This window comes from Ursus maritimus, unplaced genomic scaffold (genome assembly GCF_017311325.1).
Source record: "Ursus maritimus isolate PB19 unplaced genomic scaffold, ASM1731132v1 scaffold_8, whole genome shotgun sequence".
NCBI lineage: Eukaryota > Metazoa > Chordata > Mammalia > Carnivora > Ursidae > Ursus > Ursus maritimus.
The window spans coordinates 14,068,066-14,089,833 of record NW_024426996.1 but is presented as its reverse complement, the minus strand read 5'-3'; the positions used below and the strand labels follow the sequence as shown (position 1 = coordinate 14,089,833).

At 36.2% G+C, this 21,768-nt stretch overlaps 1 protein-coding gene across 1 annotated transcript in view; it reads left to right on the top strand.

Moving 5' to 3' along the window:
- Nucleotides 1–21,768, top strand: part of PTPN13 (protein tyrosine phosphatase non-receptor type 13) — a 139,760-nt gene that overhangs the window by 74,235 nt on the left and 43,757 nt on the right. The window contains exons 15-22 of the mRNA XM_008706172.2: nucleotides 524–706; nucleotides 3,861–4,023; nucleotides 8,621–9,038; nucleotides 9,176–9,270; nucleotides 10,824–10,880; nucleotides 19,020–19,109; nucleotides 19,435–19,542; nucleotides 19,724–19,855. Of these exons, the coding sequence (XP_008704394.2) occupies nucleotides 524–706; nucleotides 3,861–4,023; nucleotides 8,621–9,038; nucleotides 9,176–9,270; nucleotides 10,824–10,880; nucleotides 19,020–19,109; nucleotides 19,435–19,542; nucleotides 19,724–19,855 (1,246 nt within the window). The remainder of the gene's footprint in view (nucleotides 1–523; nucleotides 707–3,860; nucleotides 4,024–8,620; nucleotides 9,039–9,175; nucleotides 9,271–10,823; nucleotides 10,881–19,019; nucleotides 19,110–19,434; nucleotides 19,543–19,723; nucleotides 19,856–21,768) is intronic.

Here is a 21,768-nt window from a genome sequence, read left to right as displayed (position 1 = left end):
TTTTTTTTTTTTTTTTTTTTTTAGAGAGGGAGATGGCAGGGGTAGAGAATCTTAAGCAGACTTCCTGCTGAGCACAGAGCCCAATGCAGCACTCAGTCTCGCAACGCTGAGATCATGACCTGAGCTGAAATCAAGAGTTGGACACAACTGACTAAGCCACGCAGGCGCCCCACTGCCTTTATGTTTTCTCTGAGCAGAAGTTTCATTTTACCAATTTTTTATTCTATAGCTGTTTTTTATGTCCCATAAAGAAATCGTTGTCAAACACATACCCATGAAGATTTTCTAAGCTTTATGGTTTTAGTTCCTATATTTAGATCTATGATCCATTTGGGGGTAATTTTCATATATTGGGTGTAGTAAGGGTCAAGATTCATTTTCTTGCCTGTGAATATCCATTTGTTTCAGCACCATTTGTTGAAAAGACTGTCCTTTCCATATCAAACTACAGTGGTACAACTTCTATATCTTTATGTCACCTTTGAGCAAGGTGCATTGCTATGATGTGCTATTGTTCCAACAGGTTTGCCAAAGACTGACAGAATATGGAGTTCATTTTCATCGAGTGCACCCTGAGAAAAAGTCACAAACTGGAATATTGCTTGGAGTCTGTTCTAAAGGTGTCCTTGTGTTTGAGGTTCACAATGGAGTTCGCACACTGGTCCTTCGCTTTCCATGGAGGGAAACCAAGAAGATTTCTTTTTCCGTAGGTCCATTTAAATCCCTTTTCATTACATTTTAAAATACGTGCTGTCAATTTCAAATGTAACATATTAATTGATTTTCCTTAAGTAAACTTTAGACCCTTCCATTTAATAGGGCTATGTAATTCTTCTTAGTTGTAGGAAGTATTATTGAGATTTTTTACTTGCTTTTAGTTTTCTCAGGAAGTGATTTTTAAAAGAATAGTATACATTCCTAGCTGGTTACACACTCAATTAACTTTAGTTAAATTACAACCAAGTTGACTTTCTATTAATTCAGAGCTTATTCTGGGATACTAACTTCTCACATGGAGAAACCCCTCTAATATATTTTTTTAAGTAATTATTTTAACCCTAGTAAATTTTGTCTAGCTCATTAATGGACCCCTCACAGCAACTTTGTTTGGATTTTAGCAATCCAAAGATTTATTGGATTTTATGAACTAAAAAATTTTTTAATGTCCCAGAACTTTGTGCAGTTTTAAGTTTTCGTGTATACTCCATTTGGAGATAAGAGTTTTAGAATATCATGTTTATGAAGGATAGTGAGCCATAAAGGCATGTTTTGATTTTGGAAGTAGTTGGAGTGTCTGAACATTGAAATACAATTGGGAAGCCCCAGAGGTGAATAAAAAAATGTTAAGATATCTATTTGCTTTCCTAATGGCATTCAGGGACTACTGACTTCTCTAGTTCATATTTGGGCTGAAATACGGTCTCCCTAGAACACTGTTGATAAGGACACCAATCCTAAGGTCCCAACTTACTCCGGTTAATTTTCAACCTAGAGACCTTTGAAATCAGTTCTAGACTTGATGGTGAGTTGGTTGGTTTCCTGTGAAGCCTAGAGGTACCACCAAGGTCACCAGATGATAATGTGTTCTCTCAGGAAAGCCCAGACAGCCTCATCTTCCCAAGATTGTCAAGACCAGGAAATTGCCCGGTATAATTTACCTTCTCCAATGGAAATGCGAGCAGAGCAAATATTTGGAGGAAACCTTAGATTAATTAAATACAAATCTAATTTGGACCGATTTAGAAAAGGCAACAAATCAAATAGATTGTCTAGCATTCAGCTCTCTGTTGTTTGCCAAGCTATCACACCAGCCCTGCCATACATAGAAGTAACTGTGAATAGCTCATCTTTAAAGGTCTCCAGTAATAGAGAATAGACCACATTCCCATGCAGACTGTTCCTGTGTTTAACAAAACTTGTTTATCCCAAAGTTCCTTCTCCAACACAGAGCTCTTTTCAACCCTCCTTTCCCCCCCCCCCCCGCTCTAGCCTCTGGGGAGTTGGAAAAGTCACCCTCCTTTGCCTTTCTCATCTCTCACAACTGAATTCCCTTGGGCACATTTCTTGTCCAGTTTATCAGTAAACACTTAGAATCAATTAATATAATTTGTTTCAAACCTGTACAGCTTTACAACTGTGGAGAACAATATCCTAGGGAATTAATTGACAGTGGTTATGTTTGTTTGGGAAAAAAAATCCCCAATTATTTGAATCATCACTAGGTATACTACTGGTAGTCAAGATACTAGTTTGGTGCTACTGAGTCTTTTACTCCTCTTTAATACTTGCTGATTTCCTTTTTTAAGAAAGAGAGAACAGGGTCCCAGAGATTTCATTGGCAATACATCCAGCTAGAATTTACCTTTTGCATTGATTACATATTTTTTTAAAGATTTTATGTATTTATTTGAGATAGAGAGCACAAGTGGGGAGCAGGGGCAGAGGAAGAGGGAGAAGCAGACACCCTGCTGAGCAGGCAGCCCCATGCGGGCTTTGGTGCCAAGATCCTGAGATCATGACCTGAGCTGAAGGCAGACGTTTAACCAACTGAGCCACCCAGGCCCCCCTGATTACATATTTTTAATAGCTGGATTCTATTTATGGAAAGTGGTACTGGTTTTCTATTTATAGCTGTGATATAAAGTTTAAGTGAATTTATGTAAGTAAGCAAAGTCAGTATAAAAATTTATAAATTAGGGGCGCCTGGGTGGCTCAGTCGTTAAGTGTCTGCCGTCGGCTCAGGGCATGATCCCGGAGTCCTGGGATGGAGCCCCGCATCAGGCTTCTCCGCTGGGAGCCTGCTTCCTCCTCTCCCACTCCCCCTGCCTATGTTCCCTCTCTCACTGGCTGTCTCTCTCTCTGTCAAATAAATAAATAAAATCTTTTTAAAAAAATTATAAATTAACAAGACCATAAATTATGAAGAAGGCACCTGCATGATTGAAGTTTCAGTAATACTCTATTATTGTGTCATTTGTGAGCCTCACTAAATTTGACTTCTCTTTGCCTATTTCTGCATTTGAAGACAAGGGAGATGAGTAGAAGGAATAATTTGTGCAGTAGAAGCAGCCAAGAGCTAGAGTAAAATCTACTTGGACTTAAGCAATTCTCTGGAGACTTAAGATTCCTGGCACGCTGAATGCTAGTCTTTTAAGACGTATGGATCTTCTACAAGCCTCACCCCTGAGGTTGCAACATTTTGGGATGCCCTCTTACACAAGAGATGTTTATTTTTCAAGAAACATAGATGAGATAACACTAATTGGTGGTTCTCCTGTTTCCCCCTGAATTTGAATGCAAGAATCACTCTGTCTCTAAATACTGATGTGTTTTCTCTCTCATCACAGCACCCATGTTACCCAGTGCCTCTCTATTCCCACATTTTCTTTTAACTTTTCACAATTTCCATCCCAGACTTCAGGCCACCAAGATTCTTCTTGGCAAAATCACAGCTCTTATATATTATTAATAAATCAATTTTTGTTGAACATCATCTTCTTACCCAAGAAGAACATATTTTTGTAATGTCTTTTTCAAACAGTTTTGGTGTTTGTAAACATTGCGGTAACCTCAAAATATCAATAATCTCATTGAAAGAGATTTTTCCCTTGCTGGTAGCTGGTATATTGCCTGATTTAGGCTACAATTTCTGAAAGTGACAAATGATGTTGATTTATTTGCTGAATCTGTAATAATAACAGGGTTCTGTTTTTCTATGTTAATATTAGATTCAGGTCAAGGAATACTCATGCTTAATGTGAAATAAAAATAATATCTGTACTTATTAATTACTGTTTACAGAATTTAGTCATGTGGTAGGAAAACATCCTAATTATTAACACCGCTGATTTATATTGTAGAAAAAGAAAATCACATTGCAAAATACATCAGATGGAATAAAACATGCCTTCCAGACAGACAACAGTAAGGTTTGCCAGTACCTGCTACACCTTTGCTCTTCCCAGCATAAGTTCCAGCTGCAGATGAGGGCAAGACAGAGCAACCAAGACGCCCAAGATATCGGTAAGGAGAAACAGATTGTGTCAGATGATCAGAGTACAAGCTTGGTTTTTGCCGCAAATTTTAAGAAGAATTTCCATGTTTAGGATGAAAGTTACAAGGTGTATCGATGTTGAATGACTAAGTCAACTTTATAAAGGTGCCACAAATGAAGCGAGGATTTCAACTTTATGTTCATTTTGAAAACAGCGCCTCGGATCAGTCTGGGAGTACCTGTTGAAATGTCTGCTTTTGCTAATCATGAGGCGAACTGATATAAATATGATATTTGAGTCATGGTCTCTACCCATAGTAAAGTTACATACTATTTGGGAAAGTGAGACCAACATACATGAAACAAAAATACACATTAGAGGGTCCAGGTTTTAATAACAGATTATATCATACAGACTACAGGGTTTACAGTAAGAAGAGAGGGAGATCAGAGGCTAGAATACTCCAGTAGTGGCACTTGAACTGGAATTTGAAGGACAAAAATAACTAAGTAGGTTGAAGATAAATGGAAGGGCTTTCCAGGTGAGGGAAAAAAACATGAGAAGGCAGGGGGCAAGGGGAGTATGCACCCAGGACAGTGAAGTTACATGCTGTAACAGTTTGGGGGTGGCAGATTTCCCACATGTTAGTTTTACTTGAGTGTGTCCCGCTTCAGAGACTGAGATGAATAACTCCCATACCGAGTATAAATGGTCAGGAGAGTGGTGTCAGTTCCTCTTGAAAAGGAACCAGCAGAAGAAACCAGTTCAGCTCTGAAAAAAATATCTCCATCAGAACTGAAATATTTAAAGCTTACTCTGCAAGACCTCATGTAGAGATTAAAGTTATACAAAATCTAGTTCTGCATAATAAATTCTTATAGACTTCTGTGAAATACTCTGAAGAATTAGATTTTTTTTTTTAAGATTTTATTTATTTATTTGACAGAGATAGAGACAGCCAGGGAGAGAGGGAACACAAGCAGGGGGAGTGGGAGAGGAAGAAGCAGGCTCATAGTGGAGGAGCCTGATGTGGGGCTCGATCCCATAACGCCGGGATCACGCCCTGAACCAAAGGCAGACGCCCAACCGCTGTGCCACCCAGGCGTCCCAAGAATTAGATTTTTCAATTTAACGGAATAGCACTGATGACCTTGTGCAGCAGAGTCCTATGAATTCTGTATCCAAACTTTCTCACATCCTGAAATCTTACAAAAAATGTATTCCCCATAGGATCAGACTGGGGTGATGGCAGCCTATGAATAGATGTTTCTCAGCCTTTCAGAGTCAAGACGGTAGGGGTGTATGCTTTATTAAAAATGAAGATTCCAGAAACCCACCTGAAACTTGGTGAATCACCGTCTTTGGGTATTGGGTCCCTGGAATCTGCATTTTAACAGGCTTTCTTCGGTAATGATTTTTATGCATGCTAAAATATGGTAACTACTGCTGTCAAGTAATCTCATTATTCCTTTTCTTTACCAACTTTGCTCTGCTAAAAAATTGTATGCTCTTACATATTTTAAAGTGCAGTGAAATATCAAACTTATTAGAGCTATCAGTATTCCTACTTGGACTAATAATCTAGTCAATAACAAACCAAAAGTGAACAATTGAAGGTTACATCATTACAGATGTGGTATAATGTGCTATTATGAAAAAAATCAAAAGACAAAACTCTGAAGCCAGCCTTTCATCCTCAGCATTTCTTATACTGAAGAACAAAATAGTATAATAGTTAACAGCATGAACTATGGAACCAGACTGCCAGGGTCCAAACCTTGCTCTATTACTTATAAGCTCTGAAACCTTGGACAGGCACTTAAACTCTGCCTTAGTTCCCCGTCTGTGAAATGATTGTCATAATGACCATACCTACATCGTGAGGTTGTTGTGAAGATGGAATGAGATCATACATGTAAGCACCTTAAAGGTGCCTGGCACAGAGGTATTGAATAAAGATTCAGTATTGTTATCATCACCATCATCAACGTTGTTTTACTGCTACTACCACTAACAGAAGTAGTAGTAGTAGTAGCAGTACTAGTAGACCCCTTAGGAAAGTAACTGACTTCTAGGAGTCTCATTTTCCTCATCCATGAAATGGGAATGCCCTATGTATCCTACAGGTTTGCACCAAGGAACACAACAGCTATGGATCCTTGAACTCATATGTGAAAGCACTTTAAGATGGTATTACCTACCTCTTTTTCCACATTTTGTTAAACCTTCAAAGAAATTATTTTTTTGCTTAAAATGGCTTAGAAGTAACTACCTGCCTACTTAGCTGTCTGTACTAGACAAGTGAAAATAGCTGGAGTTGTCTGTAGGAGGTTGATGGGCTAACAAATGTATGCTACTTCTTTAGCATCATAGAAGGTTGGTGCTAGAACCCTAGAGGCCTTAAGTCCCAAATTCTACTGATGAGGAAACAGGTTCAGAGCACAGTGTCTCACCTGACCTCATAGAGGTCAAATGAGGCTGGAACCCTGATCTCTTGATTTCTATTTGATGAGTTTTCAAAGAACTAATTTGCATAGAATGAAATTAAGATTAATAATCATTTATTGAGCACTTACTACTTATAAGGTATGATGCTGGGTGCGGTGGAGTAACAGAAATAAATGAAGTCACTCCCCTTAAAAGAGCATACAGTTGAGTTGATGATATAAGGAAATACCAAATAGTACAAGGGACTGAATGATAGCACAAGCAGAGATGAGGTAGTGTGGATGGCAGATTTCGTGTAGAACTAGCCAACCTTTGAGTTCAAATTTGGAACATTAGTATTAGGATGTAGGCTCATTCTAATGTCCTTTCCCATCCTGGCAGTCCATATTGGAGTTCTTTCCAGGTGAAGGGGATGAAGGACAGATCAGATAAATGGATGGTTTATGCTCCCATCCAATAAATATATGCAGCATTTTAAGTCTTACCCAGGATGAGGCTATGAATGGATTTGACTAGCATAATCTTTGATATGTTTACAAAAGGGTCTGTCCCTTTTTCTACCAAAGTGTGGTCTACATCTTCCTTAAGGGTGAAGAAACCTGTTGGGTGTAAAGGCATTTCCTGGTAGTTGAATCTGTGTAACACTTAGTTTTGCATCTTTGATTAAAGTCTGCTCTCAAAGCAAAAGAAAATAGAAATCATGTTATCTGCTCTAATAAAATGTATTTTAAGCTAAAGATCATTCTGGGAATTTTTAAACCAATATCTTATTTTTATTCTCATGTTTTAATTTGGTGTCCATTTCCAATTCAGTGAAAGGACATTAAATTTGCCTGTTGACAATGAAACATGTTTATTTAAACTTCATTCTGATGCATTTTAAAAGTCTTCAGTATTTTCCTATCTCTTTATGCCTGAGGGGAAATATTAATTATAAATCTTCCTAGGAATTAGAAGATAAATGAAACAATCTAAAGATCTAAGTCCGCAACATTTGATATTTTCTTTTTAAAAGGAAGTTTTTGCAGCCACTTTACATTGCCGTCTAGCCGTATTCCTTACAGTGTGCCACATAGGGTTGGTACTTTCCATGGAGGCACCAAATGGGGGGTGCCTTGTAATGTGGATTACTAATGCATGAACTAAATCATTTGAAATTTTGTGCTCCTGGTCCTTTATTTACGTGAAAGGATTTTGATGCTAAAATTCTGTGATACAGTGCTTTCATTAATAGCCTCAAATGCTCAAATACTGCCATGATATTAGCTCTCACAAAACAGAATAAGCAAGCACTTGTCCTGGAGTATCTCTAAATTTAGCCTCTGAAAGACTTTGGGTGTGTATTTAGTAGTGAAAGGAATTTAAGCAGAAAGAGAACCCCAGCTCCTTGATCATGTTTATTAACAGAAACCAAACAAATGAAAGAAGGCAAGTAATACTTGATTCTCCCATGGCTCCTGTGCCTCAGTCAAATCATGAAAAGTCAACCAAGTGGGAAGGTGAGATTGGCATGTAATAAAATAACAAAAGAAATAATTTTCTGTAAAAGCTTTCTTTTTTTCTTTTTGGTAACGGTTTTATTGAGACATAATTCCCACGCTTTACATTGCACCCGCTGAAAGTATACAATTCACTGGTTTTTAGTCTCTTCACAGAGTTGCACAACCATCGCAATCTGCCATGAGCTTTAAAAAATATAATAGTCAAGAACTTTTTCTCTGGACAAAATTCTCCTCTACATAGCTTCTTTTTCATGTCAGCCTGTCCAGGCTCCATCTCTCCCTCTCCCCATCCTTGGCTTGCAGGAATTTTAGCAGAGACACCCCTGGGGTTGAAATTTCTGTGCCAAATGTTGTTTTCATTTTTAACTGAAACCCATAATTGGGAATTTGAGGTCAGCAAGCATTATTAGGTGCTCAAGGTTCATTAGAGGAGGTAGGAAATACTGACCAGGCGCTGGCTGCGAGAAAGCTACAAGGATGGAGAGATGGTTTGAAAACCAGGATCTTCCAAACTCTTTTTTTCAAATCCTTGATTGCCACACTTGGAAAGCTGCTACTTACGTTGGCAATCAAAACAATTTAAAAGTGCATGCTGTATTTTACTTATTGAAATGACTCTTCTCATAAAGGTACTGCGGTGTTCCCATCGTGTAAAGCCATCCTATTTCCTTGTAGAGAGAGCTTCGTTTAGGAGCCTGAATCTCCAAGCAGAGTCCGTTAGAGGATTTAATATGGGACGAGCAATCAGCACTGGCAGTCTGGCCAGCAGCACCCTGAACAAACTTGCCGTTCGACCTCTGTCAGTTCAAGCTGAGATTCTGAAGAGGCTCTCCTGCTCAGAGCTGTCGCTTTACCAGCCATTGCAAAACAATGCAAAAGAGAAGAGTGACAAAGCTTCATGGGAGGAAAAGCCTAGAGGGATGAGTAAATCATACCACGATCTCAGTCAGGCCTCTCTCTATCCTCATCGGAAAAATGTCACTGTTAACATGGAATCCCCACCACAAACCATTGCGGAGTTGGTAGGAAAACCATTACACCAGATGGCGAGATCTGATACAGAATCTTTGGCAGGACTCACAAAACTTAATAAGTAAGAACATAATTACCCAACTACATATTTTTAAATTCTACATTTCATACATTTGTTTTTGTTTTGACAGTTTGTTATTTTCACCATATTTTTTTACATTGACACATCCCCCTCCTACCTTGCTTTTCCCTCTTTAGTTCAAAGTCTGTTGCAAGTTTAAATAGAAGTCCTGAAAGGAGGAAACATGAATCAGACTCATCCTTTGAAGACCCTGGTCAAGCATATGTTATAGGTCAGCATAAACAAGCTTACCTTCTTTCTCCTGTACCTCATGCTCCTAGTGAAATGAACGAAGTGATGTTAGTGACCAATATATTATTTTTGCTTCTATGTCCTAATTGCCAAAGCTGCTTTTGAATATGAAATTTTAGGCTACTTAAAATGCACCAAGTCAAATCAAAAACTGATTTAACAGGTGATTACTTCAAGGCACAAACTGTTACTTCACTTCCTCTTGGTCACAGCTAAAAACCATGGCGGTCGTACTGAAAGAACCCAGACTGTCTGGTACCATGGCTTTGGACAGCCTTCCTTTGGATTTTCCATACAGGCTTGTGGGAGTGGGCTCCACTCATACTGTATTGTTTTTAAACAAAAGTTTACTTAGGATACTTTCAGCTTACCATGAATGCAAATATCTCTCAAACCAGTTAATTTTATGAAATGTGCTATTGTTAGTAGGTGGAAATTCTTATTTAAGTTTTTTTTTTTTTCCAATTCTCCCAGGTAGCTGGGGCATATTAAGTATTTAAGTATAGAAATTTATAAGCACCTACTATCTTATAAATAGTTCAGGTTTCCTATTGCTTTATGCGTCTTAAAAGGGAAATGCACTGCAATCCTTCAGAGGGGTAGGTATTTAATCACAGAGGTGTGAACGACTACTCAGGAGACAGCTGGGGAGACAAAAGAGAAACAAAGACACCCTCTTCTGCTGCTGTTTTACCAAGTAATACTAGTTAACTCTCACTTAGATCAAATTTGATCATTTAACCCTAATTACACAAAGTTAAAAAGAATTTTTTTTTTGTAGTTGGATTGAAGTTCTGTGGAGTAAATGAAGTCAAAAGAGAACTTTATAGTTGGTAGATATTTACAGAGAGCAACATTACTTTATTAATGTAGGCTTCCATAGCTTTCAGAGATGATACTAGTGTCAATTTAAATTGAATTAGTGAAGAACTTTAAAGAGATAAAAGGCAAGATTTCACCCTATAGGTCACCACCCTATGTGTTGAAAATAGCCTAAGAAGACACTAGTTCAGTCATTTAGAAAGTACTTTTAAAAGTATATTCATATATAATAGGATCCCTTATAGATTCTAAGCTATTTTCATTAGAAATGCTTTCATCTACATAAAAATCCATTACACATGTAGAATAGTAACTATTTTATTGAAAAACACAAAATAAAACTCACTCATTAAAGAAAATTTATTTTCCACATTTGTTTTTTAGGATTATTCATTCCTATTGAATATTAAATTTTCTTTTAACATTTGAGCAAATGCTTTGAAAACTCATTTCAGTTTCATCATTTCATATTTGACATATCAAAATGTTATTGCCAAAAACAATACATTTGTGTTAAAATTTATTCTGCAAAACAAGCTGATATACTTAACTTGGATATTAAAAACAGTAAATAAGCCCGTTTTTCTGAGTGTAAATTTTTTAAAATGTTGCTGCCTTAATATTTTATTGATTTTTATGAACTTATCAGAAATTACTGCTATAGTATCTGACCATTTTATAAACTGTCTAATAATTTAATTTATACCACAGGAATGACTTTGCATAGTTCTGGAAATTCTTCATCCCAAGTACCCTTAAAAGAAAATGGTAGGTTTACAAAATGTTTTTCCCCTCATTTTCATCATATCTTTTCTCTTGTACCTTATGAGATAGTCTTGGACATAGTATTGAAGAGTCTTCAGTTCTATGCTATGGATTTTGGGTCTTACACTGGAGTCAGGGGACAGTCGTATTTTTCAGCATCATGGTGATGTGATGGGACCTGTGATTTAGACTAGATGGTGAACTAGAGAAATAACAAATTATAAATAAGGACTCCTGGAAAGCTGATAGTAATTCAGCTGTATTAAAGAGTTTTAACTGAGGCAGTTATTTTAACTGAGGATGCTTGAGCTGGATCTGGAGATAAAAGGAGGACATTCAGACAATGTTGTGGATAAGCATTCCAGACCAAGGTGACAGTGTGATCGGACAGGGAGACAAGTGAGAGAATACCAGATTCCGGGAACTGCAGGGGATTTCAGTATGGAGATACATGGGGCCAGAGTAATGCTCAAGAACTAAATAGGGATCAGTTTTGAGTCTTATCCTAATATTATGGAAAGAATTTGAAAGGGTGCCTAGGTGGCTCAGTCAGTTGAGCATCCAGCTCTTGGTTTTGGCTTAGGTCATGATTTTATGGGTCCTGGGGTCAAGCATACATGGGGCTCCGTGCTCAGTGGGGAGTCTTCTTGAGATTCCCTCCCTCTCCCTGTGCCCCTTCCCCCACTCGCGCATGGGCTCTCTCTCTCTCTCAAATCTTTTGAAAAAATAATTTAGGGGCACCTGGATGGCTCAGTCGGTTAAGCATCTGCCTTTGACTCAGGTCAGGGATTGAACTCTACGTCGGTCTCCCTACTCAGCAGGGAGTCTGCTTCTCCCTCTCCTTATGCCTCTCACCCCGCTCATGTTCTCTCTCTCTCAAATAAATAAAATCTTTAAAAAAATAATAATTTGAGGAGTTTAAGTGTTCGCAGTTTAGAAGGAGTCTAAGAAGTAACGAAGTGTAGGAAGAAATTTTGTGTAATGACTTGAGTCGGTGGATTCAAATTTTTTAGATTACAAAATACTTTCATCTACATTATCTTATCTGATTTTTTTTAAGATTTTATTTATTTATTTGACAGAGACAACCAGCAAGAGAGGGAACACAAGCAGGGGGAGTGGGAGAGGAAGAAGCAGGCTCCCAGCGGAGGAGCCTGATGTGGGGCTCCATCCCAGGACTCTGGGATCACGCCCTGAGCCGAAGGCAGAGGCTTAATGACTGTGCCACTCAGGCACCCCTTATCTGATCTTTCTAACAACTTACATGGGTAGAAAGAACATTTTATTAATGTATATATACAACTTTCCTCCAAAAATGTTTCAGTCTTACCCTTAAGTTTAGATCTAATTTCCTGAGAGCCAAGGCAAAAATGAAGGTCTGACAGTGGGTTGAACCCTATGAAACTGCAGTTTTTATAGGTTAAAACTGTCAGACACCAGGTGCTATTTTGTATAATTATCATTTTCTAATAGAAATACCCACAGCAGTTTTTTAAGAGAGAAAAATTTTTCTTGAAAGTAAAAATGAGTCAAAAAGTGAAAATACAAACAATATCTTGGATACTCATAGCAAATGAAGAATTTTTTATCTCATTTTTTCAATGCGTCCTCAAAAAATCTGAGGGCATATCATTGAAGGAAAAATCAGTGAGCTTAAACTTGGGCTTAGGTTACTAAGACTGGGGCGCCTGGGTGGCTCAGTTGGTTAAGCATCTGTCTTCAGCACAGGTCATGATCCCAGGGGCCTGAGATCAAGTCCCACATCGGGCTCTCTGCTCAGCGGGAGCCTGCTTTTCTCTCTCCCTCTGCCTGCCGCTCTGCCTATTTGTGCTCTCTCTCTCTCTCTATGTCAAATAAATAAATAAAATCTTTAAGACTATGATATATAGCTTTATGATGACCAAATGCCTTGCGTGGACTGAATATAGAATACCTCTGTGCCTAAAATAGCTCAATTTTAACAAGTCCATAGTGGCAAAAATTTTTGCTAATAGTTTTTGAGTGCTTGCATGTGCCAGACACTGTTCTAAGCACTTTGTTTAATCCCTCATTTAATTACCACAACAATCCTATGAGGCCTGTGCTAATGTTACTTCCTTTTCATAAATGAGAAGCCAAAGCATTAGAGAGGTTGAGTTGTGCTGAAGGTCATGGAACTGGCAAGTGCTGGAGCCATGATTTGAACACATGATCCGTGATTCCAGAGCCCATACTCTATTCTACTCTTTAGACAATGTCCTAGTATAATAATGCCCAATCGTTTGTAGGTATTGTTTCTCCGAGCTAAACTTTTGAAAGAAGCTGGATAATAATCTTTTAAAAGATGAGAACCTGAAATGTGTTTAAACCTAGGTTCTGATAGAAAAGAATATGAATTTACAGTGGACACCAAACGAGCAACATGTGCAGGTTGCTCTGTTCAAACCTTCAGAAACCTCATCTTCTGAGGTTAACGCCCCCTGCTGAGGAAGGTAGCCAACCCACCTTCCTGTGGAGGTGTGCCCCAGTTGGCTTGCAGACAAGCCTGTTTTCTTCAAAATTCTCTTGGGATCTGCCCGCATAGTCCTGACTTAGTGCTTTGTTGAGAATCAAGTCTAAGATTCACACAAGAGAACATGGAAAACACATTTTTCCAAATAAGGTTAACTGAGTATCAAAAAAAGTAAATTCCTTGCCCATCAATCAAAATATAGGACTTCTTATTCTAATTTCGGTGTTCTTCCTTGATGGTCAGGATTATTATAAGACAATTAGAGCTTAGCATCAGTTAATATTGAATTATTCATCATTTAATACAAAAACCAACAAACAGAATTCAATCTTAACCTTTTGTGACTTTCAGAGACCCTTAAAGAATGTAAAATATGACAAAGAAGAAGATAAAAGAAAAAAAGGCATGAATCTTGTAATAAAACAGAGTTATGGGAAGGATTATAAAACTCTGATTAATTGTGATTTTAAAAAAAAAGTTCCTTAATCTTTAAAAAAAAAAAAAACACATACTTCTTATAATATTTCTTCCCAAGAGAGTAAAAACCAAAAAAAAGAAAATGTAGAACTGATGCAACAATTATGTAAAATTGGTTTTCAATGTTTCTTATTTTACTATAAATCAGGATTACTATATAATTGAAAAGTAACTCTTAGCTAAATTTGTCACCTTCCTTCCTATCCAAACCACAAAATGGGGTCAAACACTGGACCCCAAAAATGAGATGAATTGTTCTTTTAGTAAGTTCATACACTTACTTTATGAATCCCTACATCATTTTGCAGATAAAATATTTCATGCCTTGGACTTTTAACCCATAAGGAAGGTGTCTCCTTATATTTGTATGCAAAGACTCTTTATTCAGTGTATTCTAATCTTCAAAAAAATTTTTTTTTCTATTTTTCAGGTCTACATTTCTCTGAAAATTAGTGATGTTGATCAGTTATCTTTTCCTGTGTATTGGCCATCTGTCTTTTTGCAAAAGTGTATAATGGGGTCCTGTGGTCATTCTTTAAAAAAAAAAAAAAAAAACTAGATGCAAAAACCAAAAAACTCATGTAAAGTAGGTTATTCAAGTGCAGAGTCTACCCTGGTACAGACACTAAAATAAGCTTTTTTCCCCAATATTGAGACTTTTACTGTCCTTGTGAACAATCTCAATTCCAAGTAATAAAATGTTACATAAACAGATTTTAAAACACTTTGTTTAGTCAAATGTCAAGGACAAATGTAATGTTAATGCTACATTTTTCCACATGTCTTAATTAGAATACATAACAAAGTTAAAAATTATAATAAAAATTGAAGTCCAAAGTGCTCACAAAAGGATTCAACAGATGCAGGAATTAACCAGAAGCAAAAAATAGAGTCAACTAAATTCGGACTGAAAGGAACTTTAAAGTATATTCAAACCAAGTATATTCTATGGGTAAGTTAAATGAGTCCAGAGATGCTATGTGGCCCCAATTTATTCTAATTAATTAGTGCTGGCACAGAAATAAAACGCCAAAGTTTCCATTATTATCCCCCTTACCCTACCATTGGAGCAGTTAGTATATTAGATAGTATAATAATGAAAAATATGTATCTTTGTTTTTATATCAATATGGTGCTGCTGACCCATCATCTCAAAGATTTGAAATTGGTCTTTTTCCATAGAGGGATGGATTTATCTAGAGTCTCCTCCACCTATAGGCCAGTTTCTCGTAGGTTGGGTGGCATGGAGCTGCCTGATACTTGAAAAGGATCTGTATCTGTAACCAACAAAATCGGTTTTTCTTGCAAAAAAAAAAATTGTTGACTCATACTCAGGTTGATTACGTGACTTTGGCCTTATCAGAAGTATGCTCTTATTAGGAGATTTATTTTAATCATGGATTTATATATCACTAGTATGTACAGTTATTTTAGTTGGGACTATATATGTCCACATAAACCTTAAGAGAGATGAAAAGGGCAACACTGAAGCAAATATGTCTAATGCAGAGAGGGCATACCCTTTTTTTCCTAAATTTTACATTTAGAAATTATTTTAAAGATATTTCCCAAGTAAACATTATTGGGAATGGACACCAGCATGTGTTACTTAAAGAGGTGGAAATTTCAAGTTGAAGCTCTTTTTCACTTTAAAATATTCGTAGAATTGGCTGTGTTCCTAGAGTATACTGATGGGAAAAGAAAATCCTTTTAGGATTTAAAAATATGTACTCCTTCAATATTAAAGCTTGTTTTTATATAGTAATACAAATAACTCAGAAATGTCTTGGTTCTTGAAATATCTGGCTGCCTTACTTTGAGATTCATAAATTCTATTTATATCTTTCAGTTCGTTTGAGTTGTCCTGCATTGTTTACCTCAGATTCTTCCTCCTCTTTTTTTTTTTTTAACCGAAGGAAAATATTGGGAACGTCTACGTGAACAGGATGCATATAGAAACTGGGCATGTGCACAGGACTGTGAAGTAGCATAAAGCTGCGTGCCATCCTGCCTTCTTCCTGTGCTCACATTAGTAACTTACCTGTATATCAGTGGGGGTGCAGTGGAAGACATCTGTGTTTAAAAGAGTGGGTTCGCAAAGCTTCCCTTTCCAAAAGACTATTTATCTCTGCGCTACTCAAATCTTATACTCTAGCCAAGCTGATCTGTGACATTACTCCAGGACCCTTTCTGCCTTCTTTCCATCTCGGATTTTGCTAATGCCTTATATTGCTGTATGACCATCTCCATAATCCACTTACTAAAATCTTACCCCACTTCCTTGAAGTCTTTATTTCTGGCCGGAAGAAGCCTCTCCTCTTTTACAGGCCTGACTCATGCCTTCATAATGCCACTATTTCCTTGACCGTGTTAACATTTCTATTAGTCAGCCTAGGTCTTTGCTCTTGTAGCCTGACTGATTCAGCTCACATTTACTATGCAACAGCTTTCATGTATATTATCTCATTTTATTTTCCCAAATTGCCTAATGAGGGACTTTGACAGGAAAGTTGTTCAGTCAGCATTTGAAAGATGAAAGAGTAATCAAATGAATGATTACTCAAATCCTACTGGTGAATCATTGAATATAGAGAGCTAAATCTGTTGCTTCTAGACAAAAATACATAAAAATATTACACATTTCTTTTGTGTGTGTGTGTGTCTGTATATATATGTATATATTCTAATAATGTTTACCTGGGAAATATTTTTTTTATACCCACACACGCACTTATTAGCCAAATAGGTAATATAAATAACCAATCTTGTTAGTACATAACGTTGGAAAAGTAAATGGCATTTTTATTCTTTGAATCAATACCTTTGACTTCTAACAGATACTCCTTAGCCACATTAAGAATATTGATCAGTTTTATAATTGAGGGCAAAAACACTTTGCATAAACCAAATGGATTTTGTCTTCACAATGGTGATAAAAGTATACATATAATACTTAATCTAAACTTACCCTCTTATTTGTTTCACTTTATTTTATGGGTTTGTCCTGTTGTATTTTATTGGATCTAGCAGAAAATTAGAGATACTTGTCTATTTTAGGATAAAAGTATTTTTGGATGCTTAGATGATAATAGTAAGCTAGGCATTAACAAATTCATGGACTTTATGCTTGTAAGTATGTGTATGTATGTATATACATATATATATATACACACATACCCAGTATATAAGGTTCTTCACACCATTGCCCAGTGATTTTTTTTCTTTTTGGAATCTTATAAATTAATTAGAAATACTGAATTACTACTATTCTTATTGATTATAACTAAGTTTATAACTAAGTTTTGGTCAAAAAGAAACAATGAAATAGGGACACGTATGCTATAGAGAGCTAGCCAACTTGCATTAATGCTTTGTGTTTAAGGGATAAAGTTAATTTACTCCAGAGAGCAAATGATTGCTGTTACTTTTTCTGATGTTAAAGTGGTTCATTTCTAGAATATGAAGTATCACATTTGCATCATTTAAGCATTAATACATGCTATGTAACAAAATTACTTATTTTGTAACATTTATACAATTTTAAATCCATGGGTAGTCATGTGTTGAAAATAATCTGTAATATTCAAAAAGCTGCAGTATGCTTAAGAACTATGTAGAGATTAATTTGAAAGTTTTGTTTACAAAAATTATCTTTCGAAGTGTGTTGCATTCATGTTCCATCACATCACACACAAACCAGTTTGAACTATCAAATTAAAATTGATATTATTAAGTATACTAATTTGCTAGAGCCGCTAAAACAAGGTCCCACAGTCCTGGGTGACTTAAACAACAGAAATTTATTTTCTCGCAGTTTTGGAGGCTAGAAGTCTGAGATCAAGATGTTGGAAGCATTGATTTCTTCTGCGACCTCTCTCCTTAGCTTGTAGGTGGCAGTCTTCTCCCTCTGTCTTCACATAGTCTTCCCTCTGTGTGCACACATGTGTGCACATGTCTCTATTCAGATTTCCTCTTACAAGGACACCAGTCCTACTGAATTAGGATTTGTCCTAAAGAACTCATGTTCATTTCTTATTTATCTCCAGCAACAGTTAAGTTCTGAGCTACTGAGAGTTAGGGGTTCAACATATAAATTTGGGAGTGGTGGTAAAGGGACATAATTCAGCCCATATCAGGAAAAGATGAGATAAAGTGTGTGTGTGTGTGTGTGTGTGTGTGTGTGTGTGTGTGTGTGTGTGTTCACATGCTCAGATTGCTAAGTAAATGAAGTAATTTTATTAACATGACACTTAAGTAGCATATTTATTGGTTTAATTTAGGAGATATTTGTGAATGATCAACCTACCTACTCAAAAATAAATAAAGCCCTCAGTGGAAATAAGAAAAAGTAAATTCTAGTTCTGATGCTAACATTCCCTCAATTTATTTAACTAGCATTTATCAAGTATTGACTAAAGGCATTTTGCTAGGAGTGATACTAGCTGTAATGTTGAACAAGTTATGAACTATTATTCCTCATCTGCAAAGCTATGATTTAAAATCTTTTTACCTAACTCGTAAGATTGCTCCACAAATAAGAAGTAGATGAAAGTCCTTTGAGAACATGAATGTGCTAGCCAAGTCATTATTAACAGGATTTTAAAAAGTAAATCCATTTTCCTCTTGTTGCTGCTTTACCATACAACTTACCATGAATATTTTATTCATTATAAGTAAAAATGTAAACCACTTATTAGTGAAAAATACTTAACGTAGTGAGCATTGTCAAATTCAGGAAGTCAACTGTGATGTAACAGAGAAACAGTGTCAGAAAACTTAAGTTTAAGGTTCGACTCTTGCCTGTACTGAGTAAACCTGCTCAAATCATTTAAACTCTTGAGAGTTATTTACTCATTTGTAACTGAAATATATTTATTTCACAAGGAATCATTTATAAGGAATTAACATGATAGTATCAGTGGCATGATAATCACATATTGAACCATGTGATGGTAATCAGTCCCTTTGTGAACTATAAATCACCATCAAAATATAAGACAATGGCATAATATTATTTGAAATAAAATTTCAAAGTGACCAAGTAATCTATTAATGAATTTTGTTAACATTTAAATTGGGACAAGCAGACAGTCTCAATGCCTGGGCGTGTTCTGTTTATTTTATCTTAATTTTACATTGTAAAATTTTTTTAAAAAGTTGTAATTTTCCAATAGATGTGCTACACAAAAGATGGAGCATAGTATCTTCACCAGAAAGGGAGATCACCTTGGTGAACCTGAAAAAAGATGCGAAGTATGGCTTAGGTAAGTCATTGAGATTCTTAAAGGGATGTAAGAATTCAAAGAGAAAAAGTCTGTAGTATAACATTAGCATTGAGGCACCAGCCCACTCCAGATCGAGATGAAGGTTGCCCCTTCACCCCACCCACCCACCCAGTCAGGAAATGTGAAAGATGAAATGCTTACAAGCAAAACTTCCACCAAAGTTAACAGTCCCATTTGACATGTGTTACCTATTTATCATATCTGATATGAGCATCTCTACACTTCTGTGCATTGGACAGACTGCTCATTAGTCATTGAAAGCACCAGTGTCATGAAGATCTTTCTTAAATGTGTTGTTTCACAGGATTTCAAATTATTGGTGGGGAGAAGATGGGAAGACTGGATCTAGGTGTATTTATTAGTTCAATTACCCCTGGAGGACCAGCTGACTTGGATGGATGCTTAAAGCCAGGTACTTTACATTTAGGTGATTTCCTAAGTACTTAACTGACAGGCATGCATTGGCACAGACGGCAAAAGTAGAAGTTGGGCAAAACAAAAATACTGAAAAATAATGTCAGGCAGTGACATTTCTAAGATTTAGCATGAATCTCTCTTTGTTTTTGAAAATACTGGATTGTCTATTTTTACAGGAGACCGTTTGATATCTGTGAATAGTGTGAGTCTCGAGGGGGTCAGCCACCATGCTGCAGTCGAAATTTTACAAAATGCACCTGAAGATGTGACACTTGTTATCTCTCAGCCAAAAGAGAAAATACCCAAAGGTAATGTTGTGGATGTTTCTTAGCTGTGTATTCTGTTCTGCTTTTCACAAGAACTTCAATATCATGGATTGGATTGAAGTTCCAATTGGATTAAAGCTTAAATTGGATTTAAGCTCCTTATTTCCTTTCTGAAAATGTAATATATGTAGCTCTGTTTAATATTATCCATTAGTGTAAAATTCATTCATCACTTCCAAGATTTACTATCTCATGCATCTTTAGTACTATATGCATAAAAATGGATTTGTTGTGCCAAATTGATGTCACTTAAAGAAATTTTGAGTACTCGGTGCATCCCATCACTTCATAGGCCAAATCAGAAATAAAATTCTTTACCCTGGTCTAATTAATATAATTATGTAATAGTTATCTGTGAAGTCCTATCCTGAACAAGACTGTAAAAAGTAAAAGGATAAAAACACCTGAAATTTTAAAACAAGACCATATCATTTTGTCTCATAATTCCTGCCATTAGCATGTTGTGGGAGAAAAGGCACTTGACCAAGATGAGATGACTTGAGTTTGAGCCATGATTGTTTTTCTTTAAGGAGGAGACAGTGATCTTGGCTGTGCCTTGTCTACCTTGCACAGAGTTGTTCGGGGTCTCAGGTGGTGAAGCAGTGTTGGTGAGAGAAGCACACACAGCACAAAGGGCTCCAAAGTCTAGGGTCACATTCTGTCCCCACTGCTTAACGCTGTATACCCTGGGAAATCAGTTGAACTTGCTAAGACTCAATATACTTATATATCAAATGGTGAATACAGAAGTGCTTATCATTACAGGTTTTGAAAATTAAATGAGGTAATACATGTAAAAAATTAGCACATTGCCTGGTACCTATTAAGTACTTAAATGTGGGTTTTAGCTGTCATTATTAACAGTATTTTTCAAAAACATTGTAGTGTTAATTATGTGCAAATTACCTTCATCCCGAAGTACTGAGAAATATGTCAAGGAATAGTTCAATATCACCTGAAAAATAAATAAAGCTCTAAGGGACTCCCACCTTGATTTTCTTTTCAATAGATATTTTATAGAAAATGCATTCATTTGTTCAACAAATATTTACTGAATGCTTCTGATGTGCAGGACACAAAAACTCTACCCTCATGGGACTTAACATTTATCAGAAAAGACAAATATTGAACAACTAACTAAACAAATGTCTCATTGTAACTATGATAAATGTTAAGAAGAAGTCCAAGGTACTGAGAGCATTTAGCAGAGAAACTTTACTTAGTGTAGGGACCAATAAAGCTTTTCTTTTCAGCAGACTTTCATGTAGTTATTTTATTTTTTACTACCCATTCTCAATAAAAGTTAAAAGCATAATGTTAAAGTATAGTTCTGTGAAACTGTTTCTTCAGAAAGCTAGATTAATCTTACCATATGTGTAGCTATACTGTAGTGTAACTTGAAATAGAACTCAAAGAACCTAGAACATTACCAGCATATACCTTAGGCTGTCCCTCAAGTATCAACCACCAAAGAGGAAGGCTTTTACTTTTCTTTATGTTTGCTAATGTTTTTAAAGTTATAGAGTACATACTAGTTTGTTAAAATAAATCCAATTTATACAGAAATCAATGAAGTAAAAAGTAAAAGTCCCCTTACCCCATTCTCTAGGGAGACTCTTTGATGTCTATGTCACTTTCTGTATATTAGAGATAAATTTTTGAAAAAAAAATACTGTATGTACACACATACACACAGACACACTTTTTTAAAACTAAAAATATAATTATTTTTTATAATCTAAATATCAGTTTACAAGTTGTATACTCTATATTCTGAACATCCATGAATATACACCTTTTTCATGTGGCATTATATTTCATGTCATGGGTGTATCAAAATTTAATGTTTTTCTTTTATTGTATATCCAGGTTAGCTATAATTCTTTTATAAATGT